The sequence below is a fragment of the Balaenoptera ricei genome, chromosome 14 (genome assembly GCF_028023285.1).
Source record: "Balaenoptera ricei isolate mBalRic1 chromosome 14, mBalRic1.hap2, whole genome shotgun sequence".
Lineage (NCBI taxonomy): Eukaryota > Metazoa > Chordata > Mammalia > Artiodactyla > Balaenopteridae > Balaenoptera > Balaenoptera ricei.
In genome coordinates, this window is record NC_082652.1 from 93411803 (window position 1) to 93435537 (window position 23735).

The 23735-nt window shown below is 40.0% G+C and overlaps 1 protein-coding gene across 16 annotated transcripts in view; it reads left to right on the top strand.

Moving 5' to 3' along the window:
* The window catches only part of ATP9B (ATPase phospholipid transporting 9B (putative)), a 258697-nt gene that overhangs the window by 64874 nt on the left and 170088 nt on the right, over positions 1-23735 (top strand). For 15 of the 16 annotated variants that reach the window (XM_059895083.1, XM_059895079.1, XM_059895076.1 and 12 more), the window contains 2 exons: positions 4171-4279; positions 20096-20154. In XM_059895083.1, the coding sequence (XP_059751066.1) occupies positions 4195-4279; positions 20096-20154 (144 nt within the window). In that variant the 5' untranslated portion in view covers positions 4171-4194. Of the gene's footprint in view, positions 1-4170; positions 4280-20095; positions 20155-23735 lie in introns of those variants that run through there. The other variant, XM_059895084.1, reaches the window with a different exon arrangement.

The window sequence follows — 23735 nt, forward strand, 5'->3', positions numbered from 1 at the left end:
ACTTTATTTCATCACTGCTTTGTCGTGACAAGTTACCAGCTTTGGAGAAGCTGGCCATTTGTCCCTAGAGCACATACTTCCCTCTAATATGGAGATACTTGGTCATAATATAGAAATCTCTCTTGTTCTTAAAATTTTGTACTTTGCACAGCTAACATACTTTTAATGGTAAAAGACTGGATGCTTCCCCCTAAGGTCAGCAGCAAGACAAAGATGGCTACTGCCACTGTTTCCATTCAACATTTTATTGAAGGTAAAATGAATAGTGCAGTTAGGCAAGAAAAAGAAATAGGAGGCATCTAGATGGAAAAGAAGAAAAGCTATCTGTCTCTATTTGCAGGTGGCATGATCTTGTATACAGGAAAATCTAAGGAATCCATGCACACACAAAAATATTGGAACAAGTTAGTGAGCTGTAGGGTACAAGATAAATATACAAAAATCATTTGTATTTCTACACACTAGCAATGATCATCTGAAAATGGAATTAGGATAACAATTCTGTTTATAACAGCATCAAAAAGAAAAAAAAAACAGGAATAGATTTAGCTAAAGTGCATATCAAAAACTATAAAACATTTTTGAAAAAAATTAAAGAAGATCTAAGTAAATGGAAAGTCGTCTCATGTTCAAGAATTGAAAGACTTAGTATTACAATGACAGGACTCTCCAAACTGATCTACAGATTCAGTGCAATCGCAATCAAAATCCCATCTGGCTTCTTTTGCAGGCATTGACAAGCTGATTCTAAAATTCATGCAACAATGGAAGGGTCCCAGGGTAGCCAAAACAACCTAGAAAAGTAGATCAAAGTCGTAGGACTCATACTTCCCCATTTTGAAACTTCTTACAGAGCTGTAGTAATCAAGAGAATGTGGTACTGGCAGAAGGATAGATATGTAGATCAAGGGATACAATGGTGAGTCCAGAAATAAACATTTATGACAAATGGATTTTCAGCAGGGGTACCAAGACAGTTCAATGGAGAAAGAGTAGTCTCCAACAGATGGTGCTGGGACGTTTGGACAGCACGTGGGAGGGATTGAAGTTGGACCCCTACCATAGCATACACAAAACGTCACTTAAAATGGATCATAGACCTAAATGAAGCTGAAACTATAGGACTCCTAGAAGAAAGCATGGAAGTAAATCTTTGTGATCTTGGACATTAAAAGCCCAAGTGACAAGAGAAAAAACTTGAGTAAGTTGGACTTCATCAAAACTAAAAACTTTTGTGCATCAGAGGACACCATCAAGAAAGTAAAACGATAACCCAGAATGGGAGAAAGTGTTTGTAACATCATATTTGTAAGTCACATATTTGACAAGGCATTTGTATCCAGAATGATATAAAGGGCTCTTCCAACTTAACAATTAAAAGATTAGTTGACCCAGTTAAAAAGTGGGTGTAGGATCTGAATTAACATTTCTCCAAAGAAGATATACACATGGGCAATAAACACATGAAAACTGGTGTAATCGCTTCAGAAAACAGTTTGGCAGTTTGTCAGGAAGCTTAACGTCGAGGTTACCATATCGCCCGTAATAGGCAAATCCACAGAGACGGAAGGTAGATTAGTGGTTTCCAGGGCGGGGACCGGAGGGGGCATGGGGGGTGGTTGCTGTTGGGGTTTCTTTTGGGGGTGATAAAAATAAATACGCTCTAGAACTACATGGTGCTGATGGAGGCACAACTCTGTGAATAAACTAAAAAGGTGAAATGCATGCTTTAAAAGCATTTTAGGGTATGTGAATTAATCTCAACAAAACTGTTACTAAAAAAAAAAAAGTGTGCTAAAGGTTCTGCTATGTGAGGGTCACACTCTGCCCATCGTCAGCTGTCTTCAGCGCGGCGATGGCAAATCCCTGGCACGTGCTGTGCCTGCCTTCCTCTCTGCGGGTGGGGCCCACCAGCAACTGTTGTTCATGGCTTCTCTTTCTGATTCCAAGAGTAGCTTTGGAATACTTCTTAAAATAGTGCTTTTAGCAACCACTGGAAAGACACTGGCAAAGACCGGATGGGAGACGTCATGGTGTTGCAGGAGACTGCTGATCGTGTCCTGGCGTTGGAGGATAAAAGCGGCATTGAGTGGGCTGTGAGGCTAGAGGTCTGTCCTTAAGGCTGTGCTTTAGCGAAGGAGCGTAAACAGCGGGGACTGTTGAGGTTTCAGGCAGTGAATTGCTGGGGCCCATCCCTGGAGGAGGATTTTGCCACATATTTGTCATATTTATATTGTAGAAGATACTTTGGGAACCGTGTGGAGGGATGACTTAGAGGGGGATGAAGCTGGAGGCGGGAGGCTGGCCCAGTAGTGATGGTGGCCGTGAGAACCGAGGGGGCCTGGGCCACGCTCCCACATCGGCGCTGAGAGTGGTCCAGGCCTCAGGCGTGCTGGGAAGCACAGTCAGCAGGTGGTGATCCGTGATGACACCGAGAGTCAGAGAGCAGTAGTGACGCTTGCAGATGGTGCCTGTACCATGAACGTCAAGACTGAAGGCTACTGGATGAGTGGAGAGCTGGGCCCATGTGCACTGAGCCTGGAGCCTCACACCAGCCTTCAGGCATGACTGCTTAAAGAGGACTACACTTCAGTAAACACAAGAAACATTCTCCAGAGGCCTACTTACTTTAGCCTATTGGTTAGACAGAAAAAAACCTATGTAGAGCTGATTCACTTTGCTGTACGGTAGAAACTAATACAACATTATAAATCAACCGTATTCCAATAAAAATTTTAAAAAAACAATAAAAGCGGGGATGGCGGACTTCCCTGGTGGCGCAGCGGTTAAGAATCCGCCTGCCAATGCACGGGACACGGGTTCGAGCCCTGATCCGGGAAGACCCCACATGCCGCGGAGCAACTAAGCCCATGCGCCACAACTACTGAGCCTGCACTCTAGAGCCCACGAGCCATAACTACTGAGCCCATGTGCCACAACTACTGAAGCCCACACACCTAGAGCCTGTGCTCCGCAACAAGAGAAGCCACTGCAATGAGAAGCCGGCGCACTGCAACGAAGAGTAGCCCCTGCTCGCTGCAACTAGAGAAAGCCTGTGTGCAGCAATGAAGACCCAGTGCAGCCATAAATTAATTAATTAAATAAATTCAAAATAAATAAATAAGTAAAAGCAGGGATGGCAAACCATGGGCCAAATCTGGACCTCCCTCTGTTTTGTCCAGCTTGAAAGCTAAGAATGGTTTTTAAACTTTCAACGTTTGAAAAACATCAAAAGCAGAATAATATGCTATGACATATAAAAATTATACAAAATTTAAATTTCAATGTCCATAAACAAAGGTGTTCTTTTAATTCAAAAAAAAAAAAAAGAAACCTGGAATAAGAGATTATTGTACTTTCAATGGAAATTCACCCAGTGTTGTGTAATTCAGATGGTACACTGGAGCATGTTTGTCATTAACATGAAGCCTACTGAAGAGGTCTCTGTTTAATCACAGGGAACTTGACTTGAAGAATATTCTTGTATTGTGTGTCAGAAAATACATGTGTAGCCTTTAAAAAAGATGGACGTAGCCATGTGTCAGTAACAGATTTCACAATAGATTACAGGTATACAGAAGTTTTATTTCAATAGCATCAAACTCATCTGTTCAGGTTTTTACTTAACAAAATGAGAGAAGAAGAGCACTATGGCCATACCTGTGCTCTCAAATGCACTTGTGTGGTAATGCATGATGTAAGAAAGTTGATGTGTAAGTGTCGTATGTGGGAATTGTTTTGTGTTCCTAAATGCTTTTATTCTATCAGAAAGATTTAAGTGCACATATTGTAAGATTTTTATGTCAGTCTTTGTTAATTTGCTATTTGAATGCCTGAGTGTTCTAAATATAATTCATGGGTTTATTGAAGATTGATTTCTTTTTCTTTGGGTTACTAAATATTTTCTGATGTTTGGCTTGAAGTACATATTAAGGTGTGAATTTTTTAAATTTTCTGGGGTATAGTAAGAATTATAAATCTTTCACTGTGCATTACTATGTCCCTTTTGTAGTGTTTGTTACTTTTTGTCTTTTTTCTTTGTTTTCATTTATTGTGTATTTTACAACTAATATAAATTGAAGGGAAAAAAGTAAAGCTAAACAGTAAAAGAATTTTCCCTTTTTGTTGAAGTCCAGTTTTCTCAAATACTTTGTTTTATTTTGTTTAAAGGGGTTTGTCTTGGCTGTTACTATCATGAGGGAAGCAACTGATGAATTTCGGCGTTTTCAGCGAGACAAGGAAGTGAATTCACAACTATACAGCAAGCTTACAGTAAGAGGTGAGCAAGACACTTTTAATTCAGTTTATCATTGTTTAATGTAATCATCATTTTAGAATTAACATAAATGCAAGAAAACGTCTTAATTTTGTTACTAAAAATAGTATTATGCGATTGTGTGTTGTCTAATTTTCTTATAATAATATAATGCATATAATTTCAGGGTAGCTTTTTATTCATTCTCTAGATGCTTGGATGTATGTGTCTATGAATATTAATATATACACAAACCCTTAAACGCATGCACACATACACATACATAACTATTAATAGTTTTAGAGTGCGCTCTGTTACAGTTTGTGTGTAACGCACATGTGCTGGAGACACGTGAAACTCAACTGGTGTGCACACACTGTCTGTGAAGGGTAGTTATCACTTCCTCTAAAGCCTCTCTTTGCTTTAGATTTTAAACACAATCATTAAGGTCAGACATCTGGTATCATGGCCTTAAACTCTCCTTCAGGAAGAGGACTTTGAGCAGCTGAAACAAATGTCGTGATCCAAAATGGTAATGACGTGTACCGATTTCCCTGTAACCTTCATTTAAGGCTTTAACCCCTGCCTAGTTTATGTTTTTGAGAGTTGTTTATTTGGTTTTTCAGTCCATTGTAGAAAAGAAGCAATGTATTAGGGAGAGAGTGGGTGAAGCTATTACAGGTAAGCGTGATGGCAGTAGAAAGTGACAGTGAGAAACTAAATGGATATTCATAATGACTCAGAGCCTGTTTAAAAATGGAGAAGTTTATAGTGGAGTTTATGTCTTCTGTTTATACGTGGACATTTGTACAATGAATTATTATTATTTTTTAGTTGTCCAAAAAGTGTTTTTATGCTTTATTGGGATATTTTTCACATAAAATTCATCCATTTAAAATATACAGTTCAGTAGTTTTGCGTATATCACAGAGTTATGAAACCATCACCACCATCTGATTTCAGAACATTTTTAACATTCTAGAAAGAAGCTCTGAATATCTATTAGCAGGCATTTCCCACTCTTGCCGCTTCCCTCTGCCACTCCAGCCCCAGGCAACCACTGATCTACTTTCTATCTCTATGGATTTGCCTGTTCTAAACACTTCATATAAATGGATTCATGTAGTGTGTGGCCTTTTGTCACTGTTTTCTGACACTTGGCATCATGTTTTCAAGGTGCATTCATGTTGCAGCACATACCAGTGCTTAGCGTCTTTTTGTTGCCAGGTGATATTCTACTGTATGATATATCATAAGGATGAACATTTGGGTTGTTTCCACTTTTAGGCCATTATAAATAATGCTGCTGTGAACATTTGTGTACACGTTTTGTGTGAACGTTGTTTTTATTTCTTTTGTATATATACCGAGGCATGAAATTACTGGATTGCACGGTAATTCCATGTTTTTGAGGAATTGCCAAACTATTTTCATAATTGGCTGCACCGTTTTACGTTTCCACCAGCAATGTGAGAGGGTTCAGTTTCTCCACATCTTCAACAACACTTGTCTCTCTTTTTGACTGTAGCCATCCTAGTGGGTGTGAAGTGGTATCTCACTGTGGCTTCAGTTTGCATTTCCCTAATGACTAATGATGTTAAACGTCTTTCCATGTGCTTTCTGGCCATTAGTACATCTTCTCTGGAGGAATGTTTATTCATATCTTTGCCTGCTTTTAAACTGAGGTATTTGTTTTAATTGTTGAGCTGTAGGAGTTCTTTCTGTATTCTGGATTTAAGTCCCATGTTAGATACATATGATTTGGAACTATATTGTCTCATTCTGTGAGTTGTATTTTTTCTTTCTTGATGGTGTCCCCTGATACACAAAAGTTTTAATTTTCATGAAGTCCGAGTTCATCTGTTTTCTTCTTTTTGTCGCTTATGTTTTGGGGTTGTATCTAAGGAACAATTTGCCAACCCAAAGTTACAACAATTTACTTCTGTATTTTCTTCTAGGAGTTTTATAGTTTTCGCTCTTACATTCAGGTCTGTGACCCGTTTTCATTTTGTATTTTGTGTGTGATATGTGATATGGTTTCTCATTCTTTTGCATGTGAATATCAAGTTGTCCCAGTATCATTTGTTGAAAAGACTGTTCTTTCTCAATTGAATTGAAAAATTAATTATTAAAAAGCTTTAATGCTTAAAGTATTGGCATGGTAGAGGAAAGGTGTGTTGTAGAAAATAAGGTAAGCTTTATCTTTGGGGAAAAGAATCTCCAGAATGGCCAGGTAAATTAGGTGTAACTTTGGTTTGCCTATTTTAGAATACAGTATAGGTCCTGGCTATTGTTTTGTATTGTGGAATTTGGGCTGAGCAGAGATTTGTTTCTGGGCACTAATTGCATCATTCACAAATAAACGGTGCGGTGATGTCAGCAAAAATGACAGAGTACGCAGCTCCACAAATCAAGCAGAAAGTGGCAGAGCTAACTTCATCAAAACTCTGGAAAACAGTCAAACTTTACAGCATCCAGGTGATTGTAGCATCCAGGAAAAGGCCTCCTAAAAATTGTGGGAAGCTTTTTGGTATTTTCACCTGCCCTTGCTCCCCCCTCCCTCCCTGTCATGGCACCCGCCTGGAAGACAGCAGCAGCCATGTTCCCAGTCTGGGCTCTGGACCTGGCCCTGGAGGGCACAGAGCAGGACGAGCTTGCAGAGCATTGTGTCTGTCTGTCTAACCTGTCTGGGGGCTACTTGAAGGACTGACCCAGTTCGCTCGCCTGTCTTTCACCTAACTTGGGATTCAGGGCAGGAAAGCTGAAAAGCTGCAGGCGTTTCTTCTTGTGTAAGGCTTGGGTACAGCCAGAGTAGCCGGGCAAAGATTAGTTGGGGTTCACACACGAGAGTGTCACTTCCAGGCAGGAAAAGATGCGAGAGAATCCAAAGTGCGCCTGTTTGCTTGGGGAATTTTGAAAGCTGCATTCAAGGCCAGAGCTGGATGCAAGCTCAGAAAAGGTCTGAAAAGGTCTTTTGCTTCTGACCAATTTCTAGGCTCAGGGCAGGCGGAAGCGAAGGCTGAGGCAGAGTTATAAACAGCCAGGCTAAGTGACAGGGTCCCCAGCACAGAGCCACAGTCTGCAAAGGCTGGGAGAGGCTGTTCTTCCTTTCTGTCTTCTTTCTTCCCTCCCTCCCTCCCTCTTTGTCACCATATGTGACAAAGAATACATGCTTTACAAAAATAGTTTAGAAAAGTCACTAAATATACATGGCTATAGCATATACCAAGCAGCAAAACAAACCCAGAAGAGGGGGGAATAGCTCATTTCCTGGGTTACCAGATTATAATACTCAAAATGTCCAGTTTTCCACAAAAAATTACAAAGCATGCAAAGAAAGTGTAGCCCATTCACAGAAGAAATTAACAAAAACAGTCTCTGAGGAAGCCCAGACATTGGACTTACTAGACAAACACGATGTCATCTGCCTCAGATATGCTCAGGAAGCTAAGGGAAACAATGGACAAATTGCTAAAAGATACCAGAATGATATGTTAACAAATGGAGAATATCAGTAAAGGTATGTAAGTTTTAAAAAAAGAAGCAAGAAATTCTGGTGCTGAAAAGTACAATAGATGAAGAGAGGAACTCACTAGAGAGTTTCAGTAGCAGATTTGAGCTGGCAGAAGAAAGAATCAGTGAACTTGAACCTAGGTCACTTGAAATTATCCAGTCTGAGGAGCAAGAAGTAGAATGAAGAAAAATAAATAGATCCTAAGAGACTTGTGGGGTAGCGTCAAGTGTACTAAGGTACACGTGATGGGAATCTTAGAAGGAGAGGAGAGAGAAAGCACAGAGAGAATATTTGAAGGAATAATGGCCATTAACTCCCCGAATTTGAGAAAAGACGCAAATCTACACATTTCAGGAAGTTCACTGAACCCCAGAAGGATAAATGCAGAGATCCATGCTAAGACACATTGCCATCAAACAGTTGAAACCCCAGGACCAAGAGCACACCCTGCAAACAGCAAGAGAGGCGGCTTAGCACATACAAGGGGTCCTCAGTGAGGTGATGAGCCATCTGCAGACTTCTCATCAGAAACCTTAGAGGCCAGGGGGAAGTGGGGTGATGTTTTTAAAATTGGAAAAGGAGAAACCGTCAACAGAAAATTCTATGCTAGTAAAACTATCACTCAAAAATGAAGCCGAAATTAAGATATTCCCAGATAAATTTAGAATTAAAAATAGGGACTCAAACACAAATACGCATATACCCATGTTCTCGCTGCACTATATACAGTCGCCAAAAGGTGATGGTAGTCCAGATGTCCATCAGTGGATGGATGGATGGATAAACAAATTATGGTCTGTTCATAATTGGGATATTGGGATATTATTTAGCTATGACAATTAATGAAATGCTGATACATGATAGAATGTGAATGAACCCTGAAAATACTGTGCTATGTAAGAGAAGCCAGACACTAAAGGTCATATATTGTATGATGTCATTCTTTTGAAATATGCAGAAGAGGTTAAGTTCATAGATAGAGAATGCAGATTGTGGTTGCCGTGGCCTGGGGAAGTAGGGAATGGCAGCTGCTTAATGGGTATGAGGTTCTTTTGTGGTGATGAACATGTCTTGGAACGTGACAGAGTTGGTTGCACAATACTGTGAATGTCCTAAGTGCCACTGAATCGTTTACCTTAAAGTGGCTGACTTTATGTCATTCTCACCTAACATAGTATAAAACGGTGAGGAAGACAGACTGGGATATATCTTTTACAGTTCTGTCATATTTGAATTCAACATACTCTAAAAACAATTTCAGTAGTTTCATTTCAAATGCGAGTGAAAATTCACGTTTTTTAAAAAAATTGGTCATCATTGCCTATGATCTGAGAAATCGACATTTCCCATGTAGATAGATGACGGTACCGACAGCTGCCCTTTTGGACTCCCGTGTGTGTCAGAGCACTTTCACTGCTCATTCACATAACCACCGCCCAGGGCTGGCTGGTGTGATCTCCAGTGACAATGAGAAGCCTGAAGCTCATGCTAAATAATTTGCCCTAAGTTGCCATCCTTCTTGGCAGAGTTCGTATTTGAACCTGGACCCTCTGACCTCAAATTCAGTGTTCTTTCAGCTGTGGCACATTGCTTCGTGGCAGGTTATTCTGATGTAAATGATTGATAAGTAAAATTTAGTATATAGAAAGTGCATGTGTATGCTTATTATTGAGTATAGTTTAAAATTTATTTTTTGAATGGCATTGATTTCTTTCTGTGATTTGTTGTATCATTTTACAGCATGTGAACTTTTTATATTTAGAGTTCTCAAGCACATTCTTGTAGAAATACATTGAGAAAATGTTGTGTTGTTATTTTTTTCTTTTGGAAAGGAAAGCCACTTCCACTGTTAAATATGCTAACGTCTTGAAGGTGCTGTGTTTGGAAGCAGAGAATATTTTAACTCTGGCATATGACCTTAGTGAACACGGAATGATTTTTAGTTTGCTCTTTATTTCATTGCCCGATAAGCTGCTTTTCTTGCGTGGGAATTTTCCATACCTGTTGCTGCTACCTTCCTTCCTTTCTCTTTATGACTACTTGTATTGTTCATTATCTCCTAGTGAATAGCACCAGAGGCAGAGTCAAGGAAGAGAAAATAAAACAGATTTTCCTACTTCTTGGCAGCTTTTGCAAAGAGTTTGAATTGTGTGGCCATTCTACTTCTGGATTCTTGGAAACAATGCTGTGTTTTTCCCTTGTTGCTAGGGACTCATGTATAGATTGTATACCTTGTTTGTAATCATGCAGGTGGCTAGTTCACAATTCATTTCCACAAATATTTACTAAGTACCCACTATGTGTTGGGTACCATGATAACTTGATGAGATTCAAACATGGATAAGTCCTGAACTAAGCTTTTTAAAGAGCTCATGCAGTCAGTATTCTAGCAGATAGGATCAATTCAGAAGTCTTCGTTTATTTGTTTGTGTTTTCATCAGCCGCCGGATCTCAGCAGGGCTAAGTTATGTCAACCACTATTAGTGTATTTCCCAAATTTAAACCTAAAGCTAACATGGAACTTGATATTTAGAAATGAAACGAATTAATTTTGTGCTGCTGGGTCCTTCATACAGCTTGTGATGATTGTTTCCCAGTATATCTTAGTTATTTCTTTTTTATTTTTTAATAAATTTATTTATTTTTATTTATTTATTTTTGGCTGCGTTTGGTCTTCGTTGCTGCACGCAGACTCTCTCTACTTGTGGCGAGCGGGGGCTGCTCTTCGTTGCGGTGCGCAGGCTTCTCACTGTGGTGGCTTCTCTTGTTGCGGAGCACGGGCTCTAGGCCCGCGGGCTTCAGTAGTTGTGGCTTGCGGGCTTCAGTAGTTGTGGAGCACGGGCTTCAGTAGTTGTGGCTCGTGGGCTCTAGAGCGCAGGCTCAGTAGTTGTGGTGCACGGGCTTAGTCGCTCCGCGGCATGTGGGATCTTCCCGGACCAGGGATCGAACCTCTGTCCCCTGCGTTGGCAGGCGGATTCTTAACCAGTGTGCCACCAAGGAAGTCCCTTAGTTATTTCTTTTACTAGTTCTGGCATTTTGTCGTTTAACATGTTTTCAAGTATTCAAACATAGGAGAGAGAGAAAAATGTCTGTGACTTGAGCCTTACGTAAATTACTTGTGTTTGTGTGTTCGTGTGTGTGTATTTGAGAGAATGTGAGGGAGAACATTTGCATATTTACATGTCTCTTGCGGTCCGGTTTCCTTGCCAAAAAGGAAGCTTATCTGTGCAGAGTATAGAAATCCTTTATTCCTGTGTGTTTTAGCTTCTTTGATTCATATTATCAACGCTGTGTTGTCCCACACTTGTTAACACTCTTACTCTGTTTTTTTTACGTTAAAAAGATTTTTATGGAATGTCGAATGAAATTTTGTCATCTTTTAGTGAAATTGACTCCATTTGTCAGTAATAATCATTCCTTGAAAATCAAGAGATTTTAAAATCCCTCGTTAGTGCCTTTTACATATTGTCTATGCAATATGTCACTTTCACTAAGTCATCTTTCTTGTCTGTGATCTGAGCAGCATTTTAAAATACCCTCTTCCAATGCGCATTCCAGAATATTCAGCATACCCTATTGCATTTTTACTCTAAGTAACATTTATCAATCCATTACTGTATGTCAGGCACAAAGACTTCACATACACTCCCTCACTGGTTTGGTTCTCTGCGGCTGTATCATGGTGGACACGTATCCTCAGGACTGGATAGACAGGCAGGAGTGGATGTACATACTCATTATCTGCGTAGCTGCTGTTTTTTCTTAGGTCTCCCTGAGAGGACCTGTATGAGTTCATTTCTTCATGATATTAAGCATTTAACATTTTTTATTGCATGGTTTGGCGATTAGGGGCTGGAACCCATGAGATGTAACTTTAAAAAATACTTGCTTGCACAGAGTACCTTCTCACGCAGACGGCGTTTCGTGTCTGTCTGGATGCTGATAGTATCCTCTGCTTCCCTCCAGCGACTGGCATTACTCTGCTGCTTACCCTTAATGACTGGACTCCCAGCCACATGTTTTTTTAAATTTCCAGTTTGGTGAAAAATGCTCTCATTGTCTTTGCTTGCTGTTTATCTTTTAACATTTCACTGTTTGTTTCTTATCCTTTATGGAAGTTTATTCCCCCGTTGTTCCTATGTTCATCTTTACCTTATAATTTCTCTACTAAGATAAATTTATCACATGGGGCAAATATTTTTATCTTTGATTAATTTTTTCACTTTTTTTAAGATGTAGATAAATTTATAGTTTTTATGTAGGCAAATCTTCTGATCCTTTCCTTTGTGGGTTTTTTTTTTTAATTAATTAATTTATTTTTGGCTGTGTTGGGTCTTCATTTCTGTGTGCGGGCTTTCTCTAGTTGCAGCGAGCGGGGGCCACTCTTCATCGCGGTGCGCGGGCCTCTCACTGTCACAGCCTCTCTTGTTGCGGAGCACAGGCTCCAGAGGCGCAGGCTCAGTAGTTGTGGCTCACGGGCTAGTTGCTCCGCGGCATGTGGGATCTTCCCAGACCAGGGCTCGAGCCCGTGTCCCCTGCATTGGCAGGCAGACTCTCAACCACTGCGCCACCAGGGAAGCCCTCCTTTGTGGTTTTTACTTCAATCTTAGGAAGTCCATTCAATACCAATATATTATAAGTGACTATTTTATTTTTATTTTTTTAATTTTTAAAAAAAATTTATTTATTTTATTTATTTTTGTCTGGGTTGGGTCTTCATTGCTGCGCGCGGGCTTTCTCTAGTTGCGGCGAGTTGGGGCTACTCTTCGTTGCAGTGCGCGGGCTTCTCATTGCGGTGGCTTCTCTCATTGTGGAGCACGGGCTCTAGGCGTGCGGGCTTCGGTAGTTGCAGCACGTGGGCTCAGTAGTTGTGGCACACGGGCTTAGTTGCTCCGTGGCATGTGGGATCTTCCCGGACCAGGGATTGAACCCGTGTCCCCTGCATTGGCAGGCGGATTCTCAACCACTGCGCCACCAGGAAAGCCCCTAAGTGACTATTTTAATTTCCTTACAGTATTTCTGTGTTTTCATTTTTTATACTTGAATTTTTACTCCATTTGCAATTTTACGTGTAAAAGTATGTATTATATGGAGAAAGGATCTGCCTTTTTTTCCTCAAATGGTCAGTTAGTTACTTTAAAACCAGTTATTCAAGTTACTAACTTCTCTCAGATCTTTGAGAAATACGTTAGATTTGTTTTGGTCCTTTCCTCTAGTTTCTGTGCTCTTCCACTGATTCATCCAAATGTCCATGCCAGTCCCATGCCAGTTTTAAATGTTCCTTTACAGTACATTCTGGTATCTTGGGAAACCTCTCTGTTCCTCCCTCCTCCCCTCCCTCCACCAGTTATTTTCATTTTTTTCTTGTGTTCTCTGAGAAGCATGAAACGCTCTAAATATAAGAGTCCTGGGGAACTTTCTGTCTGCTCGTGACTTAGGCCAGTGGCCCCTCCGGCAGCCTCACAGCTGTCTTGCCGCCTCCATCTGTGGATTTCTTCACTGTCTCCAGGTCTCCACACGTAAGCGGATTGAGAAGTAAACCACTATCATGTGGGTTATGTAAACGTTAGAGGAATAGAGAGACCAGGGACTGTCTTGAACTAGGTTTGCTCACATCCCTCTCCATAGTAACATGACCGTACACACTCAGGTAGGACACTTGGGGTTTGTCCATGGGGTGCGTCCATGGCAGAGCGAGACTGCTTTTTTTGTACTGTTTCTGATTTTAGTGATTGAGAGTCTTAGAACTTGTTAATTACGAACCATTCATATTAACAATATTTTGTATCTTAACCTTTGATAGATATTTAAGAAGCCTATGTAACTATAGGAAACAAAGGTTAGAAATTTCTTTTATGCAAACAACAGAGGGCTTAATGAACACTTTGGAGTGTGTCCTCTCCTTATTGATACCATATAATTTCTATTTGTATCTGTTTGTTGGTAAAATATCTAACGTTTGAGATACTTATTAAAATTTTCAAACTGTTGTGATTTTCTACAAAATCTTTATCTGGTGAATGCAGTGAATTACTGTTGATACTTATTTCAGCGTTTGGTTCTGCATACAGCTTTAGGCAAAAGTGTGTGCGCTGGCCGGCTGTAAAGCCTGCCTGATGGCCTCCTCTGGCAGCCCCTGGGGTCTCCCTTGGCGACTGCATAGATGGCTTGGGCTCCCTTAACCAGCGAGAGGCTAATATAGTTTATCCGGTGAATAACATTCAGTGTTTTATCTGTAAAGATTTCTTATCGTAATGTAGTATTTCATTATTCCAGTATTCCTCCCAAAGCTATTCCAGCTCTTTTTTTACTGATGGTAAAGGAAAAAGAATTGATTGTGTTTAATTTGAGCATCTTAATTTTTTTGTTGTTGCTTAAGAATGTTATTAAATAATACTTTGGTTATTGCTAGTGAATGTTTAAGAGTAAAAATTGGTTACTTTTGGCAAGATGCTTTATAATTCTTACCCCCAGGCTGTAGTATTTCTTTTTTTTTTTCTTATTTCGTAGGCTGTAATTATACAGTCCATTTGTTGTTATATTTTATTTCACTCTGCCTTACTTAATCTTGATAGAATATAAGCTGCCCATTTTGTTCCCACTTTTGTCCCCACCCTGTACTGGGGAAGGGGGTCCACGTGCCCTGAGTTAATCCTGACTTCCTCTGGCACCCTCAGCTTCGTCAGCCGAGGTCAAGGGGAAGCCCGTGCCCTGCCCAGCTTCAGCCGGGGTCAGGATGGGGTCCTGGGCTCCCCAAGCCTCTCAGCCTGAGCGCAGTCTCGGCCTGTGTAGCCCAGGACTAGCCTCACGGGACCTTCATCTTTGTGCGTGTCTCAGCCTTTAAAATCACTCTTCACCTTCTGCGTTTTAATCACCACGAGATTCTGTACGTCTTCATTCTTAGCATTGCCCTTTTTTCACCGTGCCTTTGGAATTCTGGTTTCTTCATCACCTGAGCCTTTCCATCATCAGACTCCTCTGAATGTGCCTTCTTGCTTTCATTAAAATGTGGCTCTTCTCTGCAGGTCCTGCTTCCCCTGCAGCTCTCCTAAATGTTTGCTGTTTTTCTCCCATAACCTTGGGGCCACTTGACCTGGAATTAGAGTCCCTTCCTATCTTTGTAGCTTATTCCCTCTTGCACCTGCCTCCGGCTATTTTTCAACCGCTAGTTCATTGATCTAACACCTTTGTGCTGTTCCTTGCCCCTTTGATGTTCTAGTTGATGAAGTCCAATGTATCAGTTTTTTCTTTTATGATTGTGCTTTTGGTGTCCTATCTGAGAACTCTTAGTTCTCAGATAGGACACCAAACTCACCTAAACTCAAGTTCACAAAGATTTTCTGTTACATTTATTTCTCTGATGTTTCTTCTTCTAGAGGTTTTTTAGTTTTAGGATTTGCATTATATGACAGGTCTTTTGAGTAGTTTTGTATTGGTACAAGGTGTGTGTGTTGTTGTTTCTAGCACCAGTTTTTGAAAAAGTGATCCCTTTACCACCACGTTGCCTTACACTTTTGTCAACAATTAGTTGTCTTTCATGTGTGGGTTTATTTCTAGACTCTCTCTTCACTCTGTTGATCTGTTCGTCTCTCTTTGTGCTAAAACAATGCTCTTTTGATTAGTGTTGTTTCATGATAATTCTTGAAAGCAGTAGCGTTTGCCCTCCCAACTTTGTTTTTCATTTTTCGAGTTGTTTTGGCTAGACTAGATCCTTTGTATTTCCATGTGACTTTTATAAATTTATTTATTATTTATCTATCTATTTATTTATTTATTTATTATTTTTGGCTGTGTTGGGTCTTCGTTGCTGCGCGCGGGCTTTCTCTAGTTGCGGTGAGCGGGGGCTACTCCTCGCTGTGGTGCACGGGCTTCTCATTGCAAGTGGCCTCTCCTGTTGCGGAGCACGGACTCTAGGCGCACGGTCTTCAGTAGTTGTGGCATGCGGGCTCAGTAGTTGTGGCTCACGGGCCCCAGAGCGCAGGCTCAGTAGTCGTGGTGCACAGGCTTAGTTGCTCCGCGGCATGTGGGATCTTCCCGGACCAGGGCTCGAACCTGTGTCCCCTGCACCGGCAGGCAGACTCTTAGCCACTGCGCCACCAGGGAAGTCCCTCCATGTGACTTTTAGAATCAGTTTGTTAATTTCTATTTAAAAAAAAGCCTGCTGGGATTTTGATTGAAATTGCATTGAATCTGTAGACAAATTTGGGGGAGAATTGACATTTTAATAGTATTAAGTCTTCTGATCCATGAATGAGATATACCTCTTCCTTTATTTAGGTGTTTTAAAATTTCTCTCAGCAATACTTAGGGTTTTTTTCAGAGTATAGGTCTCTCTCTTAATATAATATGATGTGGTATAATATAATATAATACAGTATAGTATAAAACTCATTTCCCAACTACCCACTTTGCTTCATAATCTGTTTTAAGTTAGGCTCCTACCTCCACACCCACTTAAAATGTTGAGAGAGTTGGGGGAGAATGCCATTCCCACCCAAATAATGAAGACAGGCCCAATAACCTGCTGATGTCACGGGTGGTGGTCTGCCCAGGAAGCAATACCTGTTAATCTGAAGTGACCTCCTAGAGGGCTCCTTATATGCGATCAAGTGCTTTTTTAAAAAGTTGCGTAATTATCTCTCACTCTTATCTCCTTGTGTGTGTTTTGTTGGGAAGTAAGTAATTAATGCATTTTCATCCTTATTTGATAATGTCTGTGTCTGGTTAGATGTGGTCTTTATGGTTATGCTGTCTTCAGTCCATTCTGGCATTTGACCCATTTTAACTGATTAGGCGTAGAATGGTTATCAACTCCTTCTGTTCTTTTAAAATGGGTTAAGTTTGGATATGCATTTGCGAAGAACAAACTAAATGTCCTAGAAGTGCACAGGATCTGAAATTTGGTAGACACTCAGGTGTTTGAATATTTATAGCATTATAGCATTTTAAGCACATTGTGTAGCAGTGTGTATAAAATCCTGCTGATGCTTATACAGGCTACAGAAGGCTTCATGGGGCTATATTTGCTGTGTAATTAAGGAGGTCTGGGGAGGGAAGGGTTTCAGTCAAAAGGAACAGCAAGTGCAGAGAACCTGTAAGAACAGGCAAGGGCCTCACACGGTTGTAGGAGAAGGTGCCAGACTAAGATAGAGCAGGAGCAAAGGGAAACATAGACAGTAGATGAAGCCGGAAAGTTAATTTGAGATCAGCTGTGAAGAATGTGTATACATGCTGCAAATCTGATTATCTTCTAAGTAATTGTCCAATAATGGAGGGTTTGGGGTGAGGATGAACATAATCCTTAATTTTTCAACTAGCTCGTTTGGAGTTATGCTGAATTCGGGAAATAATAACAGTGGCGACCATTTAGTTGTGTCTTGTCTCTACAGGTGACGCTGACGAGTGGCAGTGAGAGTGGTAGACAGGGCGCGTGGTTAGACACTCTGCAGGAAGAAGAGTGGCTCTTGGAGTGATTTTTGATCTCTCTTCGGAGGAGCCAATAAAACTTGGTTCATGGGGCAAGTTAGATAAATGCTTTCCTCCTGTGAGGAGGAGCACATAAGCCGTCGTACTTTCAAGGCACAGTGGCGGGGAACATTTACTGCTAGAAAGAAAGATTTACCTGCAGTAGTTTAGAGAGAGGAAAGGACTGTTGTTACCTTACTTGGTGTAATATTCACTATTCACTATTTCATCAAAAGAAAAAGGCTGGTAAGGTATGACTTCCTGAGTACATACTTGACAGTAAATGGAATAGGATATTTTTAAGGAAAACTGTCATTAGGTTTAAATACTGGTGTACGCATTGAAGTATCTTTGTTACTGTATTTAGAACTTGCTTCTATCAAGCGTAGCTCTGAAGTTACTAAATTTTAAATGCCCATTCAATAAACACTGTGTTGTTGATGGTTCCATTGGTTTGTGAGAGCAGGTGGCCGTTGTGTGTTTTCTATGTGCTGTGACTTGTAAAACTTAAGGAATATCTCTTGTTACCAGTCTCTTCCAACTCTGATATTAGTACGTTGCTAGCTAGGATCAGCTATCAGTTCAGCTCACAAAGGGTGGCCAGAAATCAAACCGTTAGTGGAGGCGTGGACTGTGCAGATGAGGCTGCGGAAGGTCTTGATGCTGCGCTGTCGGTGCAGGACAGGTGCATGGGCAGTGGGTGGCTTTCCTCCATCTTTCCTGTCGGGTGCCTTCCCTGTTCTTTGGGAAAGAGAACAGAGAAGTCTGTGAGTTCATGTGACAAAGGCTGTAAAGGAAGTGCAGGCAGTCCCCTGAACACAAGATTAGAATTATTAGAGAGTTCAGAACTGTTGAACAATTTGACCAGTTCTTCAAAATTTAGAAATGTGTACTTTGAACAGGTGAGGCAGATTATCATACTGGTTTGACGCTGTGCCGTGTTTAGCCTTCTCGTATTTTGTTCATGTTGTAATATTATAAGAGTTGAGAACTTTCAACAGTGCATTTTACCATAAACTGTTTTACTTAACCATGTAATTGCTAGTAAGTTCCATAGAAATGAGTAGCGATCACAACTAATGCCTAAAAATTAAAGGCTATTAAATATAAATTGTGTTTAATTGTGTCTCACATTGTTACCATGTGAGAGAATAATAAATCTCAGAAATGTAAGGTCTTGATTAAGGAGTCAAAAAAGGATGTGTTTTCTTTGTTTCAAAATAGTTTAAAATTATTTACATTTACTACATCTTATGACTGCAACTATTTCTTTTTCTCTCGTTTTTAAATGTGTCTATTAAAATGTAAAAAAGCAGAAGGAAGGAAAAGTGGATTGGAGAATAGAAGAGAAAATAAAATTAAATGATAAGACAGGAATTCTGTTGAGTTAATACTTCGGGAGTATGAGATCAGTGATATGTCTTTACTGCCTGATGCTTAGCTATAAAAAACATAATAGTGGGAGTACAGACCTGAAGCTTGAAGTGACCAACTGAAAAAAAAGATTTAAAGTAGACATTCTTTTGCAGATATGTTTTTTGGCTACTAATTGATGTATACTTATCACTTACGAAAATATCGTAAGATTTGCTTCACATGCAAATGCAATTCTAAAGAACTTTGCTATTTTAGAATGTGAATAAAAAGTAGCTTCATCTCCCCCCAAAAAGTAACTCCAGCCCTTATGTATTTATTGTATAATTGAGGAACGTGGAAAAATATAACAGCAAAAATATAATATTTACAAAACTTTTTGATATCCTCAAGACAAATTGTTAGGAACTGGTATAGTTCCATTGAAACTCAGCTGCTTTAAGAGGTATTTAGGAAATAAGGCTTTATAATAAGTTGAATTGGTCTAAAAGTCAGTGTAATGACTGGTAATGTTCGTATTTGATAATGTAATATGAACTTAGCTCTTGTTCTGTTAGCTTTCAGGATAAAATGAATGTAATAGAAGTGGACCTTTTCCCATGTCAAAACAGTACTTACAAAAATGTCAAGGCAGATCCATAAGGCTGTTGCTGGTTTCAAAAGGGAGACGGACGGAGGGAGGGAGACAGGATAGGGAGGTGGGAAGAGAGGGAAGAGGGGGGAGAAACGGGGGCGAAGGGAGGCAGGGAGGGAGGAGACACAGGGAGCGAGAACTGAACCAAGTCCTGCTGCTGCTTCAGGACGATGTCTCCCATTGTGCACGTCAGCTGCTCTCCTCCTCTCTGTGGCACTGACATGGTGTAGATGTTGTGTGTTAGACTTTGTAAGTGATTACAATGCACTAGATACTAGAGAGACAATTTAAGAATGTACACAGTATACCATGTGGAAGCATCACTTTTTGTGTAAATCTCTAGACCTTAGTTTTCAGTCCTGACCTGTGTCTGTAAAGCTACTAGTGGAGGGTGATTTTACATGTAATTTTCTTTGTTTCTTTTTTCTGTCAGTTATGTGCCAATCAGTGCTATCCACAATATTAATGTAAGGATTTTACATCTCCATGTTACTCAGCTTCAGTCATCAAATTATGTTATTTAGTGATATTTTTGATCATCCGTAACTTGACTCAGACCTGAAATAATGGCATATGTGGGAAGAACTTTCCAGATGGAATCCTCTTCCCCATTCTCGCTCATCTTTTATTGGGGGATAGTTAATTGTATTTGGGAGTTCACTAGGAGAAGTTAATTTTTAATGACTGTGTCTATCTGAAATAAATTTATTTTGAAAGTATAAGTATAGATAAATTTCTAAAGTGTTATTTTTTCCTCCCAAAGTTATTTCTAAAGTATTATTTATCAACTGAAAGTTTAACTCTGATGTGCTATTATTTCCTTGAGTTGATTATACTTCTTCTTTTTTTTAAGGTAAAGTGCAAGTTAAGAGTTCAGACATACAAGTTGGAGACCTCATCATAGTGGAAAAGGTTGATGCATTTTTAATATATTTTAGACATGTATATGCCAGTTATTAACATTTAGCCTGATTGCAAGTAACTTTTGAATCCGAAGGAAATTGTGTGAGACATGTATTTTAAATCTTAACATCTTTGTGTAAGGTTTGATATATGTGAAGAAAAAAATATAGGTTTTTGTATAGTCTGTTTTGCTAAAGTACATTTCAGTGTGTGTAGGTAGTCATATTTTGTCTAAAATAAGACATGTTAACTGTTTATTGTTGCATTGTCAGAATTATATCTTTTGACCAAAGAATTGTATTAGTTAGAACCTATTTATAATGGAATATGTTTCAGTTTCTAGAGGTTCCTTTTACAGACAGATGTATTATATGTAATTATTGGATATTAATTCTTATGGCTTAAAAACTTAACGAGGGAAAGGTAAATGGAAACAAAAGAGGATTAGAAAGTAAAAGTTTAGGTCAATGTAGGAAGAAGCCATTTTAAAAACCCCACAGTGGTCAGAGGTGGCCGTCGACAGGCTGCTACTGGCCCGGAGTCTGGAGGCCTGGGCTGCCTGCCTTTGCGGAGAAGCGTTTCTGCCCGCATAGCCTTCCTGAGTAATGGTGACTGAGGGCATAGTCTTTTTGTTTTTCCTTTTTTAAGGCTCTAGAACAACATTTTAAAGAATATAGAATGAGAGGTTTTCATAAGGCCTCTTACAGAGGAGTGTGAGCCCCTGGTACCAGCTGATATCCACATGGGAACCCATGGGAACATACCCAGCCTGAGCCGCCTCGTGGGGAGGTTTAGTGAGAGCCTTCTTCCTCAGGAGGAAAGTGGTCTTCATCTCATTGCAGTAATCTGTACACAGAGAATGCTTTGGGCTGTGTTTGTCAGATTTTACAGAAAGGAGAAAATTAAACATACTGATTTGCAACTTATTTACATAGTGTTCAGTTATATGGATACTGTAAGTTACTAACTTTTGATCCATTGTTAGATTTTGGATGGTTTCCCTTTTCTGCTGTGAGAAGTGCTATAATGAACATTCTGGTACGTACATCCTTGCAGGACTCTATAGGATAAATGCTGACAAGAGGGATGGCTGAGCCATATGTTAGTCATAAAAATTTTGATGCAATTTTTAAGGAACACCAACATTTGTTTTCTCAGGTTTCTGTGGTCAGGAATCTGGGTGCAGCCTAGCTGCACCTCCTGGCTCTGGGTCCCCCTTAAGGCTCTCAGTCAAGTTGTGTCAAGGTGTCAGCCCAGTAGCCATCACCTCCAAGTTCCACGGGGGTGGAGCTGATGCCAGTCTCACTCTTGGGGTTGTTGGCAGGACTTGGTGCCTCTTTGGACTCAGGGCCTCAGTTCTATGAGCTTTTGGCCTGAGGCCACCCTCATTCCTGGCCACATGGGCCTCTCCACCGGGCAGCCCACCACCAGCCTGCCAGCAGGAAGGGGAAAGAGAGAGTGTGAGTGCCAGCAGAAGGGTTGCACAGTCTCCGAGACCTAGACTCCAGAGTGATGCCTCATCACCTTTTGTTTTCCTCTTGACTTTTAGGAGGATGTCTCGTGTTTGTTGTGTTGAAGGTTAGGATAGAATCTCTCTTTGTGAATCAAATGAGTACTGTTTGGCCTTTTCATTCTTTCATCTCTTATTTCCTCCTTAACTCTCCTATTTACCCTTTTTTTCCCCTACCTCTGCTGTTTAGTTTGACGTAGCAGTACGCTCACCTTCCTGTCTTCCCTCAGTCCCCCCATTTTTACTGAGTAACAGGTGCACCCTTCTTGGCCATCTCATTAGTCATACAGGTAGATGTGAAAGAGAGATCCACATCTGTGTCTGGGTGTTCCTCTTCAGTGTCTCTCTGGCCTCACAGGTGTCTTCTCCATCAGTAAGAAAGATTGGTGAGTGACATAGGTCTCTGTAGACATCCAGGTAAAGGTTTTCCTTTGATGTGGAGCTGCACCTCTTTGTGTTTGTTTGTCATTTCAGTGTCCAGTGGATAGCATGTTGTGGATGACACACCAGTGTTACATATATGTGAGCATGTGTGTGGTATCCTGTGCTACTCTGAAATTTAAAGATTTGGTAGCAGAGCTAGAGGGAAGACTTCTAAAATGTTTTCACTAGCCTTAAGGAAGCACTGCTGCATACTAAAAAATAGGGGTGGCACCACTTACCTGATTTAGTTTTTTGTATTGCCAATTGTACTTTCATTTTCATACAAAAAATTTTCATATATTTTACTCTCCTGGAAAACATTGAGTATTCTGAAGTTTGATAACATAATTTCCAGTAACTACTGGGAAATGACAAATTTTTAGTAGTAGATTCATGGTATTTGTCAAACCAATTTTGTGATTTTTGTAGTGATAAAAGATTTTTTTCTTGCCAGTTGATATAATCATCATAAGGAAATAGCAGAGATCTGGTAGCAAATGGCTTTGTCCTTCTACTTTTTATTTAAGAATTCTGGGAATACTTATCACTAACCAGAAAAGCTATTTCTCTTTTATTTGACCATATTCCTATTTACAAATTAGTGTTTGGACATTTCCATGGTGGATTTTATGTTATAGGATAGTTGTAATTTTTTATCTTAACATGGAATTAAAATTAGTACATCGATATTCATTTTATGGGTATTTGAAAGAATAATGCTCACCAGCTTTGGCTCAGTGTTATATAGACGTCAGTAGCCGCAGAACGTGGGCGAGCAGCAGCCTGGGACAGAGAGTGGAAAGAGGATGGAGCGGCCTTCGGTGTTCACTGCGTCCGGGTTTAAGCTCCTAGTTCTCCAGATTCAAATTCAGCCTAGGAGAAGTGTGTCTTTGACATGTACCTGGAAATTGGGAGGGTAGGACCGTTCAGAGTCGAGGTCAGATGATCCTTTATGCATGCAAGGTGAAGCAAGAAATTCCAAAGATTATCTCCCAGCTTAATAAGGAAACCTGAGCAGTATCTGAATTCGTAGACAGATGTATGTATCAAAATCTCAGCAAGGTTTTTTCTTCGTTTGTTTGTTTTGTTTTTAAAGACAAAATAAGATTTTTCTAAAACTAATTTGGCAAGGCACAGGCCCTAACATAGCAAAAACAACCTTGACAAGGAGAATAAAGTGAAAAGAGTCACTCTCCTATTGTTAAGGCATACTTCCTACTATATTAATTAACATAGGGCAGAAGAAGGGTAGAAACAAAGATAATGAAACATCAATGGAGAACCGAGAAATAGACCCACCCAAATATGCTCAAGTGATTTTTGACAAAGTGCAAAAGCAATTAAAATGGAGGATGGATAGCCTTTCAACAAAACAGGCTGGAACTATTGGACATCCATGGGTAAAAAATGAACCATAATCTAAATGTCACACCTTATATAGATATTAAATCAAAGTGGACCAGGGACTTAAATATATAATGTAAAACTGTAAAACTTTTAGAATAAAACAGGAGAAAATATTTAGAATCTAGTGTAGGAAAATAGTTTTTAGACTTGACACCAAAAGCACAATGCATATAAGGGTGAAATAGATAGATTGCATCATTAAAATGAAAAATTTGTGCTTTGTGAAAGAACATGTGAATATGGTGGAAAA